Source organism: Hypanus sabinus, chromosome 5 (assembly GCF_030144855.1).
Source record: "Hypanus sabinus isolate sHypSab1 chromosome 5, sHypSab1.hap1, whole genome shotgun sequence".
NCBI classification, from domain to species: Eukaryota; Metazoa; Chordata; class Chondrichthyes; order Myliobatiformes; family Dasyatidae; genus Hypanus; species Hypanus sabinus.
Window position 1 is genome coordinate 36,048,204 of NC_082710.1, and position 18,983 is coordinate 36,067,186.

Consider the following 18,983-nt stretch of genomic DNA (forward strand, 5'->3'; position numbering starts at 1 on the left):
ATGGGACTATATTGCAGACAATCCAACAGCCCTAGGAATTTAAAAGGAACAAATTTGTAAAGACTGTTGCAAGAAACATAATGTAGGTGATTTTAATTTTCCATATATTGACTGGGAATCCCATTCTGTAAAAGAAGTAGAGGGGATAGAGTTTGACAAATGTGTTCAAGAAAGGTTCCTTCATTAGTATGTTGAAGTCCCAATGAGTGAGCAATACTGTATCTGTTGTTAGAGAATGAGACAGGGCAGCTGACAGAAGTTTGTGTGGGGGAACACTGTGCATCTAGTGATCACAGTGCCATTTAGCTTCAAAGTAACTATGTAAAAAGATGAATCTGGTCTGCAGGTTGAGAATCTAGATTGGTGAAAGGCCAATTTTGATGGTACCAGAAATGATCTGGTACATGTAGATTGGGACAGGCTGTTTTTATTTTTTTTGGTAAAGGTATACTTGGAAAGTGGGAGGCCTTCAAAAATGAAATTTGAGAGTATAAAGCCTGTATGTGCCTGTCAGAATAAAAGGTAAAGATAAATGTAGGGTATCTTGGTTTTCAAGAGATATTGGGGGCCCTGGTTAAGAGAAAAAATGAGATGCATTGCAGGTATAGGCAAGTAGGACTTAATGAGGTGCTTATAGAGTACAAAAGGATTGCTATAGATGAAATTGGTCCTCTGGAAGACGAGAATGGTAATCCATGTGTGGAGCCAAATCACATGGGGGAGATCTTAAATGTCTTCTTTGCATCTCTATTCACTCAGTAGACGGGTACAAAGTCCATAGAAGTAAAGCAAAATGGCATCAGCTTTATGGACCCTGTACAGACTACAGGAGGTGTTTGCTACCCTGAGGCAAATCAGAGTGGATAAATCCACAGGACCTAACAATGTGTTCCCTCGGACTCAGTGGAGGCAAGTGCAGAAATTGCCAGGACCCTAGCAGAGATATTTAAAGCATTAAATATCTAAAGTGGCAGGGAAAAGGTACTGAGGATTGGTAGATAGTCAATGTTGTTCCACTGTTTAAGAAAGGCTCTAAACAGAAACCAGTGAGTCTGACGTCAGTTGTAGGAAAGTTAGAGAAGGTATTCTGAGGGTCTGGAAATATAAGTATTTGGATAGACATGGACTGATTATGGATAATCAGCATGGCCTCGTGTGTGGTAGGTCATGTATAACTTGTAGTTTTTCAAGGAAGTTACCAGGAAAGTGGATGAAGGCAAGGCAGTGGATGTTGTCCCATAGACTTTAGTGAGGCATTTTACAAGGACCCGCATGAGAGGCTTTTCAAGAAGGTTCAGTTTCTCACCATTCAGGATTAGCTGGTAAATTGGATTAGGCATTGGCTTTGAGGGAGAAGCCGGAGTGGTGGTAGAGGGTCGCCTCTCTGACTGGAGGCCTGTGACTAGTGGTGTGTTACAGGGATCGGTATTGGGTCCTTTGTTGTTTGTCATCTGTATCAAAGATCTGGATGATAGTGTGGTTAGCTGGATCAACAAATTTATGGATGGCACCAAGATGGGGGTGTAGTGGACAGTGTGGAAGGCTGGAAAAATGAGCTGAAGAATGGCAGATGGAATTTAATGCAGACAAATTCAAGGTTTTGCACTTCGGTAAGGTAGATCTTGCACAGTGAGCCACAGTGCACTGAGGAGTATGGTAGAGCAAAGGGGTCGAGGAATACAGATACATAATTCATTGGAAGTGGTGTCACAGATAGATAAGGTCATAAAACTTCTGGCACATTGGCCTTCGTAAATCAATGCATTGAGTACAGGAGTTGGGATGTTACATTGAAGTTGTATAATACATTGGTGAGGCCTAATTTGGATTATTGTGTGCAGTTTTGGTCACCCACCTACAGGAAAGGTTTGAATTTATTTGAATTCACAAGTGAGGGAGTAAAAATCTGTAACTATAACTTCCATCGCAATGTACAGACATGTGAATGTAGGGCTTTGGTTTAGGTGCATGTCATTGGGAGTAGGCAGTTTAAATGGTTTTGGCATGTACTAGATCGGCTGAAGGGTCTGTACTTTGACTCTAAATAATTTGTTTTAGTGCAGTAATATTGAGAGGTTGTATAATTCTCTTATTTTCATTTTAGCAACTGAAGAAATGGGTTTTGCCATTTTCAATATTTTAAAATGCATACAATCTGTATTCAATACAGATGTTGAATTTTAAAATTTATTAATATTCTCTGCCAAGTTGTGCCCTCAAGTATTGGTAATTTAGAGAAGCTTTTAAAATGACACTCAATTCTCCCCTCTTGGAAGGCAATTGAATATCAATTCTGTGGTGAATCGAGCCTGTTTTGTTTGGTGATTCACTGCATCAGGAGATCTAGTCTGCTGCTCCGAAAGAGTGCAGTTTGTGAGGTTGAATGGTGAAGGGGTGCAAGGGAGTTTATGACGTTGGACAAGAGACTATGGCAGGGTTTAGTGAGGAGAGGACGGGAATCCATTTAGCAATGGGGAAGAAGACAATGGTGGTTGCTGGAGTTTGAGGGACTGAGGGTGTGCCTGAAGAGGAGTAGCAATTGAGTGTGTACTTCAGAGCATCCTCAAGCACTATTGAAGCAGGACTAACAGCTGCTTTTGGATGTAGAGTACAAATCTGATGTCTACTTGGAAATAAAATTGCGAACTTGTGATGGAGCTCCAATGTACTTAATTGTGAAAATGAAATCAAAATTGCGGAGGCTGCAGATCTTAATAATACAGCAAAGGAGCCTGTGGCATGTCGAATTGTCGGGTGAATGATTCGTTTTTGTTGTACGATGGATCATGGCTTGGGGGCTTTGCTATTGCATGCTTGGTGGGTGGAGGGTGCTGATGCTTTTTGGTGGGAGAGGGATGTTGCTTTGCTGCTTGTGTGTGGGAGGCTTTGGGGTTCTAACTTTTTAATTGTCACTTTCATTGGGGCACTTCTGATTTTTGTGGATGTCTGCAAAGAACAAGAATTTTAGGGATGTATATTGCATACATTTCTCTGATATTAAATGGAATTATTGAACTATTGAAATGCTAGAACCATTCAGCGGGTCAGGCAATTTCTGTGGGGGTGGGGGAAAAGTGAGGATGGGGAAGGAAAGAATGAGTAATTCAAAGAATATGGTATAATGTGATGACCCCCTGGGTATTTAATTCCGTAAGCAGTTTTTCAATCCAGGACATTGCAGTAGAATTTCCGGGATGTTATGGTACAAAACCTGTGCATGGAATAAACTTGCTTCCAGCAGCATGCACGTACGTTTCAGTGGAAATACTATAGAGGAGGAAAGGGAAGATTTTCAAAGTGGGTGCTGAAAACTGGCATGGTGGGTCAGGTATCATGTGTCTTTCTCTGAGAAGAGAATGTTAACAGTTCAAAGTGAGAGATGTGATATTGAGGATGGAATGATTCAAGGGCACTGTGTGAAATATTTAGTAGCACATCTTTTAACTGAGTGCAGCGAAACAATAAAGTCCTGACAAAGTAGATTGTGCTGTCAAGAGTTCATCTTGCTGTACTAGAGAACTCTTGTTCAGAAATGGTAAATTGTGTTGCTAGAAGTGGAGGCCTTTAGTTTAAATATTGATTGCTAGATTCAAGGGAATCAGCCTGCTGATGTCATTTGGCATCGAAGAAGCTTTATACTTGTACTGGTGTTACCCTGCTCCTGCGAATGCTGGTTTCCTATCATTGTCGTACCGTTCGTCCTTAAGAATGGATGCAATTTGATCGAACTTCTAAGGAATCGCAAGCGCAGCGTTCCTCTTTTTTTAGTTTGATCAAATTTTCCCTCTAGTCATTGAAGCTTTAGGTGAAGTCAAATTTCATTACTCCAGCATCAGGTTACTGAATGATTTAAAGCCAATTGTTTTGGAAGTCAATCTTGCCTGTTGGAAATGATCCCATTGTATGAACTATTAGTGATCTACCTCTTGGTCTCAACTCATTCATCACCTCCGGGCTACAGAGTGGCTTTTGAGGAAGATTACTTCTCTCCCAGTGAGGAAGTTCAATTGACATTTGCTGTGAAACAAGGTGAAAACAAAGGGGAAGAAATGAATGTCAGCCAAGTCCTGGCAGGCTTGCGGAAACGTCAGTAGATAGTTTGTAAAAAGTCATTTTGTTACACAGCAGAAAGTGTCTATTTCCTTGTGTTGCTTTTGAAAGTAACCAAGATAGAAAAGTACATTGTTGTGAGTAATCTGAATATATTGGCTTTTTCTGTCAATTGCTGTGTGCACTTTGGTAGTTGGCTTATTTTGCAATTATAATTTGAATGCAATCTGCATTCAATACTGTTCTTGAACATAGAATCATATCCCAAGCCCCTTAGTTAGTTCTATCTTGCCCCCCGTATCATTTTAAAGTAATCAAGTTATTGGAAGCATTGAAGAAAAAAAATCGTCAATTATGGATAGTCAGAGTAAACAATATGCATAAATGGACAATGCTAGAATTGCCTCTGATGCTGCAATCTGGTGTTATTCTTCATATAGAGTTTGCAGCATTGAACAAGACATTCAGCTGGACTAACCTGTGGTAGTGTTTGTGTAGTGTATGAGCTTTTTCCCATTGGATGTATCCCAGCCAGCTGACTGGGCCTTTTATTTAAAAAAAACTCCCCCCTTATTGACCGTACAAGGAACAAGTTGACAGATCCAACAGTTATCTTTACATTTACATTGAATTAGATAATCTAATTTTGCATTTAAAATAAATAAAATATTAAAAGAAATCCAATTGTCCAGTATTGACTACACAGATAGTTTATTAAATCCAATGGAATTATTTTCTTTCCTAGTTTGGTAAAAGTAGGACGTGGCAGATGTTTAGTAGTAGGTACAGGGGAGCGGTTACTGTTCAGATTGCAAATTTAATTACAAAGACAATTTGTTACATGCAATATAATTTGCGGATATTGTGAAGAGCATTTTACAGCACATACAGGCTTTTCAGCCAATGTACTTGCAACCGTTTAATTACATGATCTTTCCCAGCACCCAACTATAGCTTTGTATGTCATCTGTTCAGTTAAATACTTCAATATACAAGTGCTTTCACTGCCTCTCCAGATAATGAGATCAACCACTGGATGTTTTTCTTTCCTTTAGGTATCTCATAATGTAGACCAAGCACACCGTATGGTGCCTTCAAGTCTGTGCTGCTGCCTTCAAAGGTTGTTGAACAAATACTGCAAGGTGCCCATCCATCTCAGTACTTCTAGGACACCTACCATTCATTGCCTATACCTTGACATTTTACGCCTCCCAAAATGAAACAACCAATATTTTTCAACATTAAATTCCAACTGCTTTTGCACTGTCTCGCCAATCCATCAATGTCATTCTGTTGTCAAAATCTATCCTCCTCACTTAACAAAACTATCAATCTTTGTGTCATCAGCAAGGTACCTCGAGATAAATTAATGCATAATAAGCAGTAAGACTCGCAACATGATCCCTGCAGTGTACCACTGGTCACAATTGCCAAACAAAAAACCTTAACCGTTGCCCAATGTGCCCTATAAACAAATTTTGCATTCAATTTGATAACTTGGATCCCATGGACTCTTAATTTTTTTTGGACCAGATTCTGATGTGGATTCATTCCAATGGTCTCTCTACAGTCCAATTAGATGTTCCTCAACTTCATTGCCCTTATTGATCTGTTTGGTTAAAGACTAATTCAGAGGGAATTAAAAAAAAACAGTCTCAATGTAGTTTATGGGTACAGCATGGATTTCATGAATTTTGTTCCATGTGATTGTTCTCAGACTGATTATTTTCTACTTGTTTAGAAATACTAGGTCGCTGTGTTCCACATACATTCTCCTATAATCAAGACTGTCCACGAGGCATTAGAGATTTGGAATTGTATTTACTTTTTTTTTCATCTGTAATTCTCTCGTGAAACAATGTTTGTAGATCTATTACAAAATATTTTACTGAAAACAATATTCAGTTTCTGGGACATTATTTTAGTTGCTACTCTGGGAAATTCGTGTCAAGAGAATGAAGTCTATGGCTTTCAATTGCCCTAGTTCTAGCAATCTGCTTAACAGTAGCAGAATTTATTTAAATATTATTTGCACTATTTTAAAAATGTTTCCCTCGGTGGGGTTGCTTATAGGATGTTGAATGCTTGTTGCATTATATCAGCAAATCAGAATCTGTTGACTTACATGCATTTTCTAATCAGGCCTGATTCTGCCACAAAATCTAGCAGCAATTGATAGACACATTCTGCAATTGATTAACTTTCTGTTCAGGAAAAAATAGCTAGTGCTGTTTTGGGGTGATTAGCTGGAATGTGTCAATTGCAAGGTCGTTGTGTACTTTGTATATGTGTACATATCCAAAATTTGTAGAAGCTTCAAACTGCTTTAGGTATTTCTGTTGCAGGGGCTCTTTCTGGGTGTAGCAAATTTTTCTCTTTTTCCTAAGTAAGGTTTGTTTAAAATTTTATCTGAATTCCTCCATGGGATGAAGATGGTCAGGGATAGAGGGAGGTATGGAAAGAGGAGAAAGGGATATTGGCAAATAATCATGGCCTTTGCAATGCAAGAGTCTGTATTTTGAGATCATTTGTGTGCATGAGGGACAAAAGTATTTTGGCGGTAAATTGGTTTTGTATGAGGAATTATATGAAATGTAAGTAAGCTGGTCTGATAGAAAGGGGTGGAAGCAAAAAGTGGGGTCAGTTACTAGCTTGTCCATGTAATTAGTTTATTATTATCACATACAGTAAATTTTTGTTAGTGTGCTGATATGATAGAGTGCAGGTAGACAATATGCATGAACCATGATAAAGTAGTTTGAGAGATCAAGAACTCGTCAAGAACTGAGTCTACTAACAACAGGATAAAAGCTCCACACGAGTCTGGTAGTAAGTGTTATCAAACTTTGTTTTCTGCATGATGGAAGGGGGCAGAAGAATTACAAAGGTGGGAGGTCTCCTTGATCGTGCTGTCTGCTTCCCCAAGGCAGTAGCAAGTGGAAACAGAATCGATGGAGGGGAAGCATGAAATTGAGCTGTCGTGCAACTTGTGGTGTGGGGAAGAACAATTGCCATACAAGCTGTGCTTACCTGGTTTGGATGTTTCATGTGGTGTGTCTGGGTTTGGGGGTTGGTGCGGGGAACAGCAGTGAGTGTCCCGTAGCCTCCTGAGGAATTTGAGGTCTTGGTGTGCCTTCGCAGTATGACTGTTTACAGACTTTACTCCGGATGTCCCAACAGTATGAAGGCATTTGCTGATCAGTTAAAGCTGGAATGTAGTTCCTCCTTTGTGTAATTTACTCTTATTCATTTTGATTAGAATGTGCCCATGATATGTATTGTTTCTTGGAAAGGAGGAGGCACCATGCATACACACATTATTAAGTACAGCAGGACTACTGGGGTTAAAGGAAAGGAATAAAGCTAATCCCTTGATACTTGCACCAACAGTGGCAAGGATGGAAAGGCATTATATGTCCATAACCCAAGAATTTATTTTGCTCTTTTGTCATGCCAGCTGATGAATATGAATAATCATATATCATCTATGGAAAAGTATGTTCATCGAAATCTAAGGAAATGCATCATATCACACATCCATCTGCCTTCAGTAGAGATGCTTGGAATATGAAGGATGCACAGATAGCAATGTAACATGGGTAAAGTGGATTAAAGAATTTGTAATGGATTGCAAATGATTTCTTAATTGAGTAAACTTCACTTTAAGGAAGACGTACTTTACAGTACTGGATCTAGACTAAAAACACTGCAATGACTATACTGCACTGTTAATCACACTGGTTCTGGACAAGGATCACTGTAACAAAAAGCCTGTAACTTACCTTTTGGAGTTAAACTGTCAAACCGCCTGTACAACCTGCTACTTTTGCAGTGTGAACTGAAGTCTTGATGGGGCATTGATGATTGGCCTTGTGGCTGTGAACTCACTTTCATGAACTTTAGTTCTGAATGTTACTTGTTTTTTTATTTGCATGATTAGTTTTTTTTTGCACAATGGAAGTTTGACAGTCTTTAATGGGCTTTATTGGGCTTCATTGTTTTGTGGCTGCCTGTTTGGAGCTGAATTTGGTTGTATATTGTACAGACAGTTTGATAATGTACTTTGAACTTTTAAGCTGTGACATCCCAATGCACTAATGCAGCTGGTTAGCCTTTATTTGCTAACTAACATTTGTATGACTCTTATTCAAGAATACTAGCATTAAAATATTCTCACTAATAGTTATACACCTTTTGTTCTGGCAAGCAGCTGCTCAAAACTTAGAACAATATCCATTCATTTTAAACTTGAATGTCAGAAGTACTTGATGCAATGGACTAATTTCTTAAATTTAGTTTTATTTCCTAATTCATTATGTTGAAATGATTTTTCTGATGTCGTATTTCTCATTACATTAATCCCAAGAGATATTGCAAAACTGATTTATTTTACACCTACCCACCATGAAAGAACAACATTAACCTTTTCTAGTGCATTGGACTGAAACAGATCTTCACTTAACCCAAGTCCATCCATCTGAACGATGTTATTAAATTTTTGATGTACTCTAGGCTTGTAAGACTTTAGGATTTCAGGCTGTTGTTTGTTTCTGGTTGTCAAAGTCTTTGTTTCCGTTAGTCCGTTAGACTGTCCCTAAAGAAACAACATTTTCATGAAAAGCCTGTCTATATTTTCAAGCTGATGAGCAAAGTAATTCCTTACTGTGAGTTTGAGAATTCACATTCATCAAAGCTAAAGTGTGGCATTTCCATTTAATTCTATGTAAATGAGTTTGGGCATTGCCCAATGTCAGAATCAAAATCAGCGGCATAGGTTGTGAAATTCATTAACTTTATGGCAGCGGTACAATGAAATGCATGAATATGGAGGGGAAAAACTGAATTACAGGAAATATGTATCTATAAGTCTATTAAATAGTTAAAATTAAGTTTGAGGGCCTCCGTCGATCAGGGTTGATTGTGGATTTTGCATTCTAGCTGTCTAGATACTCGCATCAGGCAGTATGACAGGGAGAGCAAGCTGTTGCCCCTGTAGCAAGCTCCACCATCCACACATCTTATGAACCCAAATGAACAGTGGAGATGGACAGTTTGATACCAGAAGCGTCACTGGAGTTGCCAGTCAGCATTGAAACAATGTAGGACTGACTTACAGACCCCAGCTCTGGATTATTCCTTTGGGTTTACCCCCAAAGCCTTCCTCCATGAGTGGGTGTAGCCGCAAGGCAGCGGAGGTTTGAGATAAGAGTTTTCCTTCTCCTACTTGAGCTGCCAGCCATGGTGGAGGAGCACCATCTGCATAAAACGACTGGTTTGAAGATGCAAGTAACCTGCCTCTCCACCTTCTGTCAGTAGAGATGGTTCTGTTGGGTTTATTAGCTAAGGAACACGTGGAGCCCAGGAACTGGACTTGGTTATCAGAGGCTTTTTGAGGCACGCACCATTGGGAGCATTTAATAGGTAGTGGGAGTTTGTCCCCGCTACCACCCCCAGCTCTAACAACCTTAAGGAACCAGTTAAAATAAGTAGTATGAAAAAAAGTTAAAGTAGTGAGGTAGTATCCATTTAGAAATCAGATGGCAGAGGGGAAGAAGCTGTTCCTGAATGGCTGAGTTTTTCAGCACAGTTTTACAAATTCAGGTTTTGTAGATTCAACATCCTATTTTAAAAATAACTCTGAACTTGTTTGTTTTTAAAACAGCAGAGGGATTTTATGTTTAGTATCGCTGTAACAAGCCATTAATTGTAAAAACCCAACACTGAACGCACAGCACAGTCATAGTAATTCACATGATTACAGTGAGGTGGAAACATCTGACCAGCTTAAAGTGAGCCCCAACTCAATGTCAGTGGTTGTGAAATGTGTACATTTCTACCAATTGCATTATCCTGCAATGCCATGTAGAACTTTGGGAGTGAAATCCCAACATTTTCCTCTTTCAATAACTGAGCTGTAAGTTCTCAAAGGTTCGGTGTGTAGAGAAGCCAGGTATTAGAGGAAAAGCTGGTGTAGATCTGCTAAATGAAAAATGGTTAATTTCATTGTTAGCTTTTTAAAGAAAGCTGATTTATCGCTTAATTTTTTATCAATGCCACATTTGTTTTGAGAAAGCAATTCTACAGTGGTACTTAGAAAGCTTGTGAACCTTGTAGAATTTTCTGTTTCTGCACAAATATGATCTAAAATGTGATCAGATCTTCACGCAAAGCCTAAAACTAAATAGAGAAACCAATTAAATAATTAGCAACATTGTGAATGTTGCTCAAAGAGCAGAATCAACTTTCAATTGGCTAAAGTATGTATTGCCAGCTTTGCACTATCAGAGAAAATTATTTGAGTTACTAAATGTATGATTTTAGCTTTTGCCTGTGTATTGGGATTAATGTTGTTGCTACTCTTTATATAATGGAGCTGAAACCTTTTGAAATAGTTAAGATGGCTGAACCACCAATAAATGATGTTTCTAATTTCAATTCTACAAGTGATGGTCTAGAGCACTGTACAGACTTCATTCCAGAGCAAGGATCTACTACTGTATGAGAGAGGACAAAATATTGAGTGGTGCACTCCCATTAGAGAGGGAGAGATCTCCCCCTTAGAAATACCAGTGCAGCCAAATGGTTGCAGGGGAGTGGTAAAGCAGTGGGCAAAACCAATGGCTTTATTCTGGTCCCCTACTCACAGAGGACTTGTGTCTAAATTCACTGATGCTGAGTGGATGCTATATGCTTTCATATTCAAAGCGGGTTCTCCCAGCCCTGCCTAGGTCCAGTGAGGAGAAGGGGGTGGGGGGCCAGTGGACATGCTACTATTTTGAGATTATGGATTTTTTTGGGATTGAGCAGCGGCGCACACTTTCAAACAGCCTCATTCACCTCTGCTATCACAAGGATCATCACAGAGATCCTTCCTACCAAATGCAATAAGCATATACAAGAATTCATCTCTGTGCGACAGGAGGACACACAATAGTACAGCAGCCTGTTTTATTTCGTTGGTAAATTATTATTGTGTATGTTATTTGTACTTGTTAAGTCTGCACATTGCTAAGTGTGTTTTTAAATGTTGCTGCTGTAACAAAAGAACTTCCCACTCCGGATCAATAAAGTACTTATCATCAACATCATAATCATCATTATTAATGGAAAGGTTGGGGCCAGGCAATCTTAACTAGTGTGTAACAGATGGTGATAAATGTTAGAGCGGGGGAGAACTGGGACCTTTACAAGGGTCATCTGAGTGTGGAGATCTGAAGCTCGCCACTCCGGGTTAACAATGAATTTAGTGGCTTGATACAAAGAGTAGGTACACTTTTAGAGGGAAGCTAGATGCATGAAATCAAAAGAGTAGGAAAATATCATACTGGGACCTGAATGTTTTGCCCTGTTGTGCATTGCTAGTTTTAGTGCCAACGTCCCAAGAATGGAGCTCCCAGGATTGTTTAACAGTAAATGAGCCTGCTACGCTCCACTGAGTATGATATCATCCTGTATCCAACTGAAATCGTGTCGCTGAGGCAAGGCCGACTCTAGTCCAGAAACATCAATTGTGTTCCATGTGATGTGGAACCAGTCCACAGACAGTTGTTATCATATTTCACTCCAGGAGTTTTGGTGGGGAATAGGAAATCAATTTTCAATCGTTTAGAACAGTGACTATATCTCAAGGTAATTTTTCCTTCAGTCAAAACATAAGACAAATGTGTTTTGATGAGATCATCAGTTACTGGAAATGTTTGCCAAAATATTTTGAAGAGTGTGTGGCAGAGCGCCTCTTTTATTTGTGATTCCAATGAAAACATTTGTTTTTAATAAAGTAATGTTTATGTACGAAAGCTGCTTTGTATGTTTAGTCATGCAGAGCAAACACTAAAGAAATCCAATAAGTAATCAGTGTCATGGTCATTCTGATGTATTAGATGACCATTTTGCTCGGGCAATTTCTCTAGGGCAGGGTTCCCCAACCAAGGGTTCACAGACCCCTTGGTTAATGGTAGGGATCCAAGGCATAAAGGTTGGAAACCCCTGCTCGAGAGCAATCCAGTCCCATTTCCTTCCTCAGTCCCAAAGTACCATGGGATTACATTGCTTGTAATTCTCCATTTCCTTTTTAAATTGAGTAGGAACCTGTTAGTCCTCGAGTCGGAGGCTGAGAAGCGACCCAGAAGGTTGTAACGTCAGACCAGCAAGTTAGTGGTCTCTGCTTGTGTTGTTGCAAGAGTGACTTCGCTTCTCCCCACTGGGGGAGAGAGTCTGTCCAGGACACTGAAGTACTGGATTCTGGGCTATGGCTTTTGATAGACTCTAGATTAAGATCTTTTTTGGGGGCTTTTTCAATTGATTGCCTTGTGGGTAGTGCAGAGTCATTGCTTCTGTTGGTACAAGTGGGGGCCGAGGGAGGAGGGCTTTGGGTTCTGGTGTTTCTGTCATTCATTCTGTGGGGTTTTTTGCTTCAGAAATGTCTATGAAGAGTAAGAGTTTCAGGTTAGATGTTTTCTGATACTAAGCTGAACCACTTGAAATTGTTTCCACCACTTAGTCATGTTACTTATAGCTTAAAGAAACACTTACTTGTTTTCTTGCTTTGGCCTACAAGTTCACTTTGTAATTTCCCCTCAATCTCAAATGAAAAGATAAATCTACAGTTGCTGAATATCTAGATATCAGAAAATTTAAAATATAAAGCAGCATTTCAATGGTCAAATATATTTCCCTTTCCACAAATGTCAGCTGATCTGAGTATTTTTATTCCCCTTAACCACCTTTATTCCAAGGAAAACATCCCCATCTTCTCCAAGCTGACTTAGTATCTAAAATGACATGTTCAAGTTTGCTGATGATATCCTTGTCATTAGCAGAATCAGCTAATGAATAGGTGACGAATCAGCACATAGGAGGAAGATTGAAACTCAGGCTGAGTGGTGCCACAACAATAACCTGTCACTCAATGCCAGCAAGATGAAGGAGCTGTTGAAGGATCATTGACTTCAGGAGGAAGAAACTGGAGGTCTGGAGATTTAGAGGATTGGTCCTGTTTCCAGCACTCAAGTGTCATTATGAAGAAAGCACGGCAGTGCCTCTACTTAGAAGTTTGCAAGGATTTGGCATGCCATCTGAAACTTTAGCAAAATTCTATAGATGTTTGGTGGAGAGTATGTTGATTAGTTGCATCATGGACTGATATGCAAACACCAATGCCCTTGAATGGAATAGCTCACAAAAGGTGGTGGATATGGCCCAGTCCATCATGGTTAACACCCTCCCCCCCCCCACCATTGAGAACATGTATAAGGAGTGCCGGTATAGGTAAGCAGCATCATCATCAAAGACCTCCACCATCCAGGCTCTGCTCTATCCTCACTGCTGCCATCAGGAAGAAGCTACAGGAACCTCTGGACTCTTCACCACCATGTTCAGGAACAGTTATTACCTCTTAACCATCAGGCTCTTGAACCAGAGGGAATAACTTCACTCAACTTCACCCACCCCATCACTGAACTGTTTCCACAGCCTCTAGACTCTTTCAAGGACTTTTCATCTCATTTTCCCCATTTACTGCTTGCTTGCTTATTTATCTATCTATCTATTTCCCTACTTGCACAATTGGATTTTACACTTTTTTTTGTCCATCCTGTTGGGTTCAATCTTTGTGTTTCTTGTGTTTACTGTGATTGCCTGCACGAAAATGAATCTCAGTTGTATATGGTGACAAGTACGTACTTTGTACTTTGAATTTTGAAAATTGCCACTGAGCTCTCAAGGACTTCCACATCCTCTTCCAATCAGCTGCCCGAGGTTAGACCCAGACAACTGATTGTGGATTTGTTAGAGATTTACTAAGGTTCTGTCTAATTTCTGATTTTTGTTTTACTTTTATTGAAGCTCGGATTCCATGTACTTTGCAAATTACTTTCTCAAAATACCGTTACTTCAAAAGATCTGTGAACCACCAGTATATTCCCATAATCACTTCAGTACTCTATCATTGTCTTTACTGCCCACTATGACTGTTCTGAAGCTGGAAGATTTCAATTTATGAATTATTTACGTTTACATAGTAAATGTATTTTGTTTGGCACTTTTGGAACTACAACTAGCCAAAAATGTAACTGACAGCTGTGCCAATTTTAACCTTCCTTGAAGTAATAGTGTTGAAATTCTCAGATTGGTTGCCAGCTTGTTTTCCCATACCCTGTTACCTTTTGGAGCTTTGGTGTGTTAATTCTGATTGGTGTTGAGGAATTTTCTAAAAATCCTAGTTTGCCATGCCTCCAGCGCCAACATTGCCTGCCCACAACTTGCTGTCCCTAACTGTGGAACGTGGGTGGAAACCAGAGCACCCAGAGGAAACCCACATAGTCATGGAGAGAACGTACAAACTCCTTGCAGAACACTGTGGAAATTGTATCCTGATTTTCCAATCACTGGCGCTGTAAAGTGCTATGTTAAATGCTACAGTACTGTGCCACACTAATATTTAAAGGAGTGAAGGACATGACAACAAGGGGGAAAAAACCTTGGCCTGGCAGAGCCACCAGAGTCCAGCCTGACTTAGCCTTATGTGAATCAGAGCATTATACACCAAGCCCTTAATCAGGTCAGGTAGTAATCCTACTGTTTAACTAAGCTTTAATGGTCACATCAACTGGAATGCTAATCTTTTAGTCTTGCAATTGTCTTGCTATCCAGGACTTAATCTGAGTATTTGAACGTTCTCTGTGGTAGGGGTATGTCTTCTTGGGTAAAGGTAACAATACTACGTGTGGTTTCACCAAGACCTCATATGACAAGAACAAATGTATCCTTGCTCCGTACTTAATTTTCTAATGTTGAAAGCCAAATTACCAAAACTTCTGAGAGAACCACTTCCCTAATAATTTCTGAATTGCATGCTTTTTCTGTGTCATATACTTTCTCCAAAGCCGAGCATTTCAGAGATTGAAGATTTTGTAATTTCACATCCCTTTTTGAATAAAAATCTGCTACTCATTGTACCATAAGTTCTAAGTGATTACTTTTTAGAAAGATGTGTCGAGGCAAATGAGGGATTCTACCCACATTCCAAAGAAGTGCAATAGAGTTAGTGAATTGTGGTCATGCTATGTTCATGATGGAAGTGTGGAAATGCTTACGGGCTGCCCGCAGCATAATCCTTGGGTTGTGCTGACGCAAAATAATGCATTTCACTGTTAGAGGTAAACTGAGACAAATAAAGCTAATCTTTATCATCTGAGCCTTTGAAAAAATTGGATTATTATTCAAGTTAAGCTATCAAGTCCTCAAAAATTATCAATGGGCATATGGTCTGTAATGCATGTCTTTTGAATATATATTTTAAAAACATACAGCTGGCTTTCCAAGAGGCTTATCCATTCGTTTAATCAGCAGCGGAGCCTCGGGTTAATAAAAGCCCCTTTTATCCTTATTGTATCATGTAAGGTGAGAGTAGGTGCATTCCTGCTAACATCAGTGCCCTTGGGTTCAGAAGGGATATCACTGACTCAGTCAGTGTGTGTCCTACTGGTCTCTATTCTGTGACCTCTGTAAATTTTAAAGCAAGCTAGTATAGCAAGATTTAAAAAAATACAGTAAGAATATTCTTACAAATTTAACATTCATTAATATGAAATAACGTAGTTTGGCTTAATTGTCACGATGGACTTTTTTAATTAAGTATTTTATGTGGTGCTTGGTCCTTAAATTTTATTTGTTTCGACCTCCCACTTGGAGGAAACAATAATATAAATAGTTTTTTAATCTCATCCAATTTAATGTAATATTAATCATGGTTAATAATCCTTTATGTAAAAATGATTATACTAATTGCAATGTTTTTGAATTGATTACACTTAGTAAGATTTTAAAGACTTTAAAAAAAAATTTAAACATTTGCTCCCTTCATGCTTGGGGAGGCTTGTTATTTGAAATGCAATGAATATCCTAAAGGCTGTTTTTAAACTTTTGAAATTTCTCCTTTTTTTAACTCCTGTGGTTAAACGTTTCTCCACTTGTGTCCCACAGGCACGGAACCCGGTGTGCAGGCGAAGTGGCAGCTGTTGCAAACAATTCACATTGCACAATAGGAGTTGCTTACAATGCCAGGATTGGAGGTTTGAAACTTTATTGAATTTTAAAATCAAACTAATGTCATTTGACTAAAAAAAAAGTGACTTGCAGTATGTGGTTTCTAATTTTTCTTTCTTGTAGTCTTCTAAAAATGAACACATTAAACGAGGAAAGTGCATTGGTGGGAATGCAAGATAAAAGAATATCTGCAGATGTTGGAAATCTGAAATAAAAAATGCAAAAATGGTAGAAACACTGAGCAGGCCAGGCAGCATCTGGTGAATGCTAAGCCGTGGATGTTTCAGGTTTGACACCATTGATCAGAATTGAGCTGAGGGAGCTCCTGTTCCGATAAAGGGTGCTGGATCCATATATGTGGGGTATTTGTCCAAGACACTGCTACTGAGCTCTTGAAATGGAGTAAAAGCTTGTTGTTTACCAATGGATATGGTCTCTGTTTGCAAGTGATTTGAGTTTAAGCTGTTTACAGTAAACATAAACCTGTAGTCTGCAGCTGTAGTCTACAGTTCAGTGCCTACAGGCTGACAGGAATATTCAACCTATTCACTTGGAAATTGCACTCACTAGTCCCAGCAACAGCTTTGTAGGCTATGGTACATTGTTTTTCCATCTAGTTTTAAAAGTAGTAGAAGTTTGTGCCTCCAGAAACTTTGAATGCAGTGAAATCAAGAGCCCTCTGCCCATTGAGCAAATATTTCCAGGACCCCTATCTAATTCTTAACCAATTGAATATATGCACTCAGTTATCACTTTATTCGGCACACGTGTTCGTTAATGAAAGTATGCAATCAATCCTGTGACAGGAACCCAATGCATAAAAGCACGCAGACATAGTCAAGAGTTTCAATCATTGCTCAGACTGAACATCAGGATGGGGAAGAAATGTGATTTGAGTGACTCTGAGCGTAGAATGATTGTTGGTGCCAGATATCTGTGCTGAGCTCCTGGGATTTTCATGCACAACAGTCTCTGGAGTTTACAGAGAATGGTCTGAGGAGAAACACAAAATCTAGTGAGCAGCAGTTCTGTGGGTGAAAATACCTTGTTAATGACAGAGGTCAGAGGAGAATGACCAGACTGGTTCAAGCTGACAGTAACTCAAATAGCCATGCATTACAACGGTATCTGTGAATGCACAAAACATCAAATCTTGAAGCTTAGCTATAGCAGCAAAAGATGTACACTTATTGGCCACGTGGTCTAGAAGGTACCTAATAAAGAGGCCATTGAGTGTATGCCCTTGTTATTTTCTCCTGAAGGCAATCAGAATGAACCAAGAAAAGATTCTCCTGATCATTCTGTTCAGGCCTGTTGTAATTTAACAATTTGGCTTAAGTCAAAGCAGGCAGATTACCTGTGGCTCCAAATTCCAGTCTCTATTTTGATGTAGTGACTCTAATGCCATTTGTATCAGTATAATCAGACGTTAACCTTTTCAGCACCTTCAACAGTTTGTTCCACCTGTTCTCAAAATGGATTTTTGGAGCATGAAGCTGCATTTTTCCTGGTTCTTAGTTCCCAAATAGCTGAGAGCTGATGTGGCAAGCTGTTTTTAAGTAGCTTGATATAAATAATATTTCTTTTAATTTAGTTGGAGATGCAGTGCGGAGCAGGCCCTTCCTAGCCTTCAAGCTACAGCACCCAACAGCTCCTAGTTAACCCTAACCTAATCATGGGACAATTTACAATGACTAATTAACCTACTGGTATGTCTTTGGACAGTGGGAAGAAACCAGAACACCCAGGGAAAACCCACGCATTGCACGGGGGAAGAGGTATTGAGACTCCGTACAGAGGGCACTGGGATTGAACTCTGAACTCCGACCCTTTGAGTTTTAATAGCATAGCAATTTTAATGCTCTCTGTGCTGTAATTCTACCAAAACACTCTAGGGATTTAAGCAGCTTGTATATATCAGTGCCTCACTTCATATTTACAGATCATGTACTGTGTGATTGTGACATGCAGGCACACGCACATGGCTGCCGGGCACTTCCAGTGATGTTGAAACTGCGGTTTCCTCCTCTCGTGTTTCTCCTTTTATCTCACTGCTTTTGATTGTCTACCCAATCCTTCCTGGCCACTCCATAACACCCTACCTTTTGTGCTTTCTGCTCTCTGCAGGGGAAAGACCTCTTCAAGCATTTGCATGTGATGCTGTAATCCTCACACAAGCTAAAATATTGTGGTCTGGCAGTCTTTCAAGTATATTTTTAATGTGTTATATTTTTGAGCCTTCGCATTCACTTAGTTCAACATTACATCATCATGTTGATTTTTATATATTGCAAACCCAGAGTTAAAGGAGTAGCAATTTTATTTTCTGGGTTCCTGTTGGGTGGTCAGTGTGGAACTGATTTCTGACAGGGCATGCATTAGTGTTGAATTTTAAGTTTCTTTTGAGCCTGATTCTGTAAGTGGAGAACATAGGACCAGCAATGCCCCTTTGACTCATCAGCCATTCAATGAGATCAATAACTTCACATTTATAAAATGACTTTGATATTCTTTAACAGTGTGATCAATGTATTAATGCTGATTAAAAAAAAAAAGGACATTGTTTACAAACTTGATAGGTTTAAGGAATATTGTTGGTAAGAGAGGCTGAAAAGCGAAGTAAGGAATGATGTTGATCTTAAATCTACTTGGCACACTTTCCCAAGGCCCCTCAATCATCTAATTAAACATACATTCAGTGAGTTCAGGATCTGGTTTATTATCATTGACATAAATAGCAACGTGAATTTGTTTTACTGCAGCTGTATAGTGCAAAATACTATAAATTACAAAAATAATAAATAGTGCAAAATGTAGAATAAACAAGGTTGTGTTCGTGGACTGGTCAGGAATTTGATGGTAGAGGCGAAGCAAATTTCTGAATAATT

At 39.3% G+C, this 18,983-nt stretch overlaps 1 protein-coding gene across 3 annotated transcripts in view; it reads left to right on the forward strand.

Moving 5' to 3' along the window:
* The window catches only part of pcsk5b (proprotein convertase subtilisin/kexin type 5b), a 319,262-nt gene that overhangs the window by 70,426 nt on the left and 229,853 nt on the right, over nt 1–18,983 (forward strand). For all 3 annotated transcript variants that reach the window (XM_059969732.1, XM_059969734.1, XM_059969733.1), the window contains exon 6: nt 16,033–16,121. In XM_059969732.1, coding sequence (XP_059825715.1) covers nt 16,033–16,121 — 89 coding nt within the window. The remainder of the gene's footprint in view (nt 1–16,032; nt 16,122–18,983) is intronic.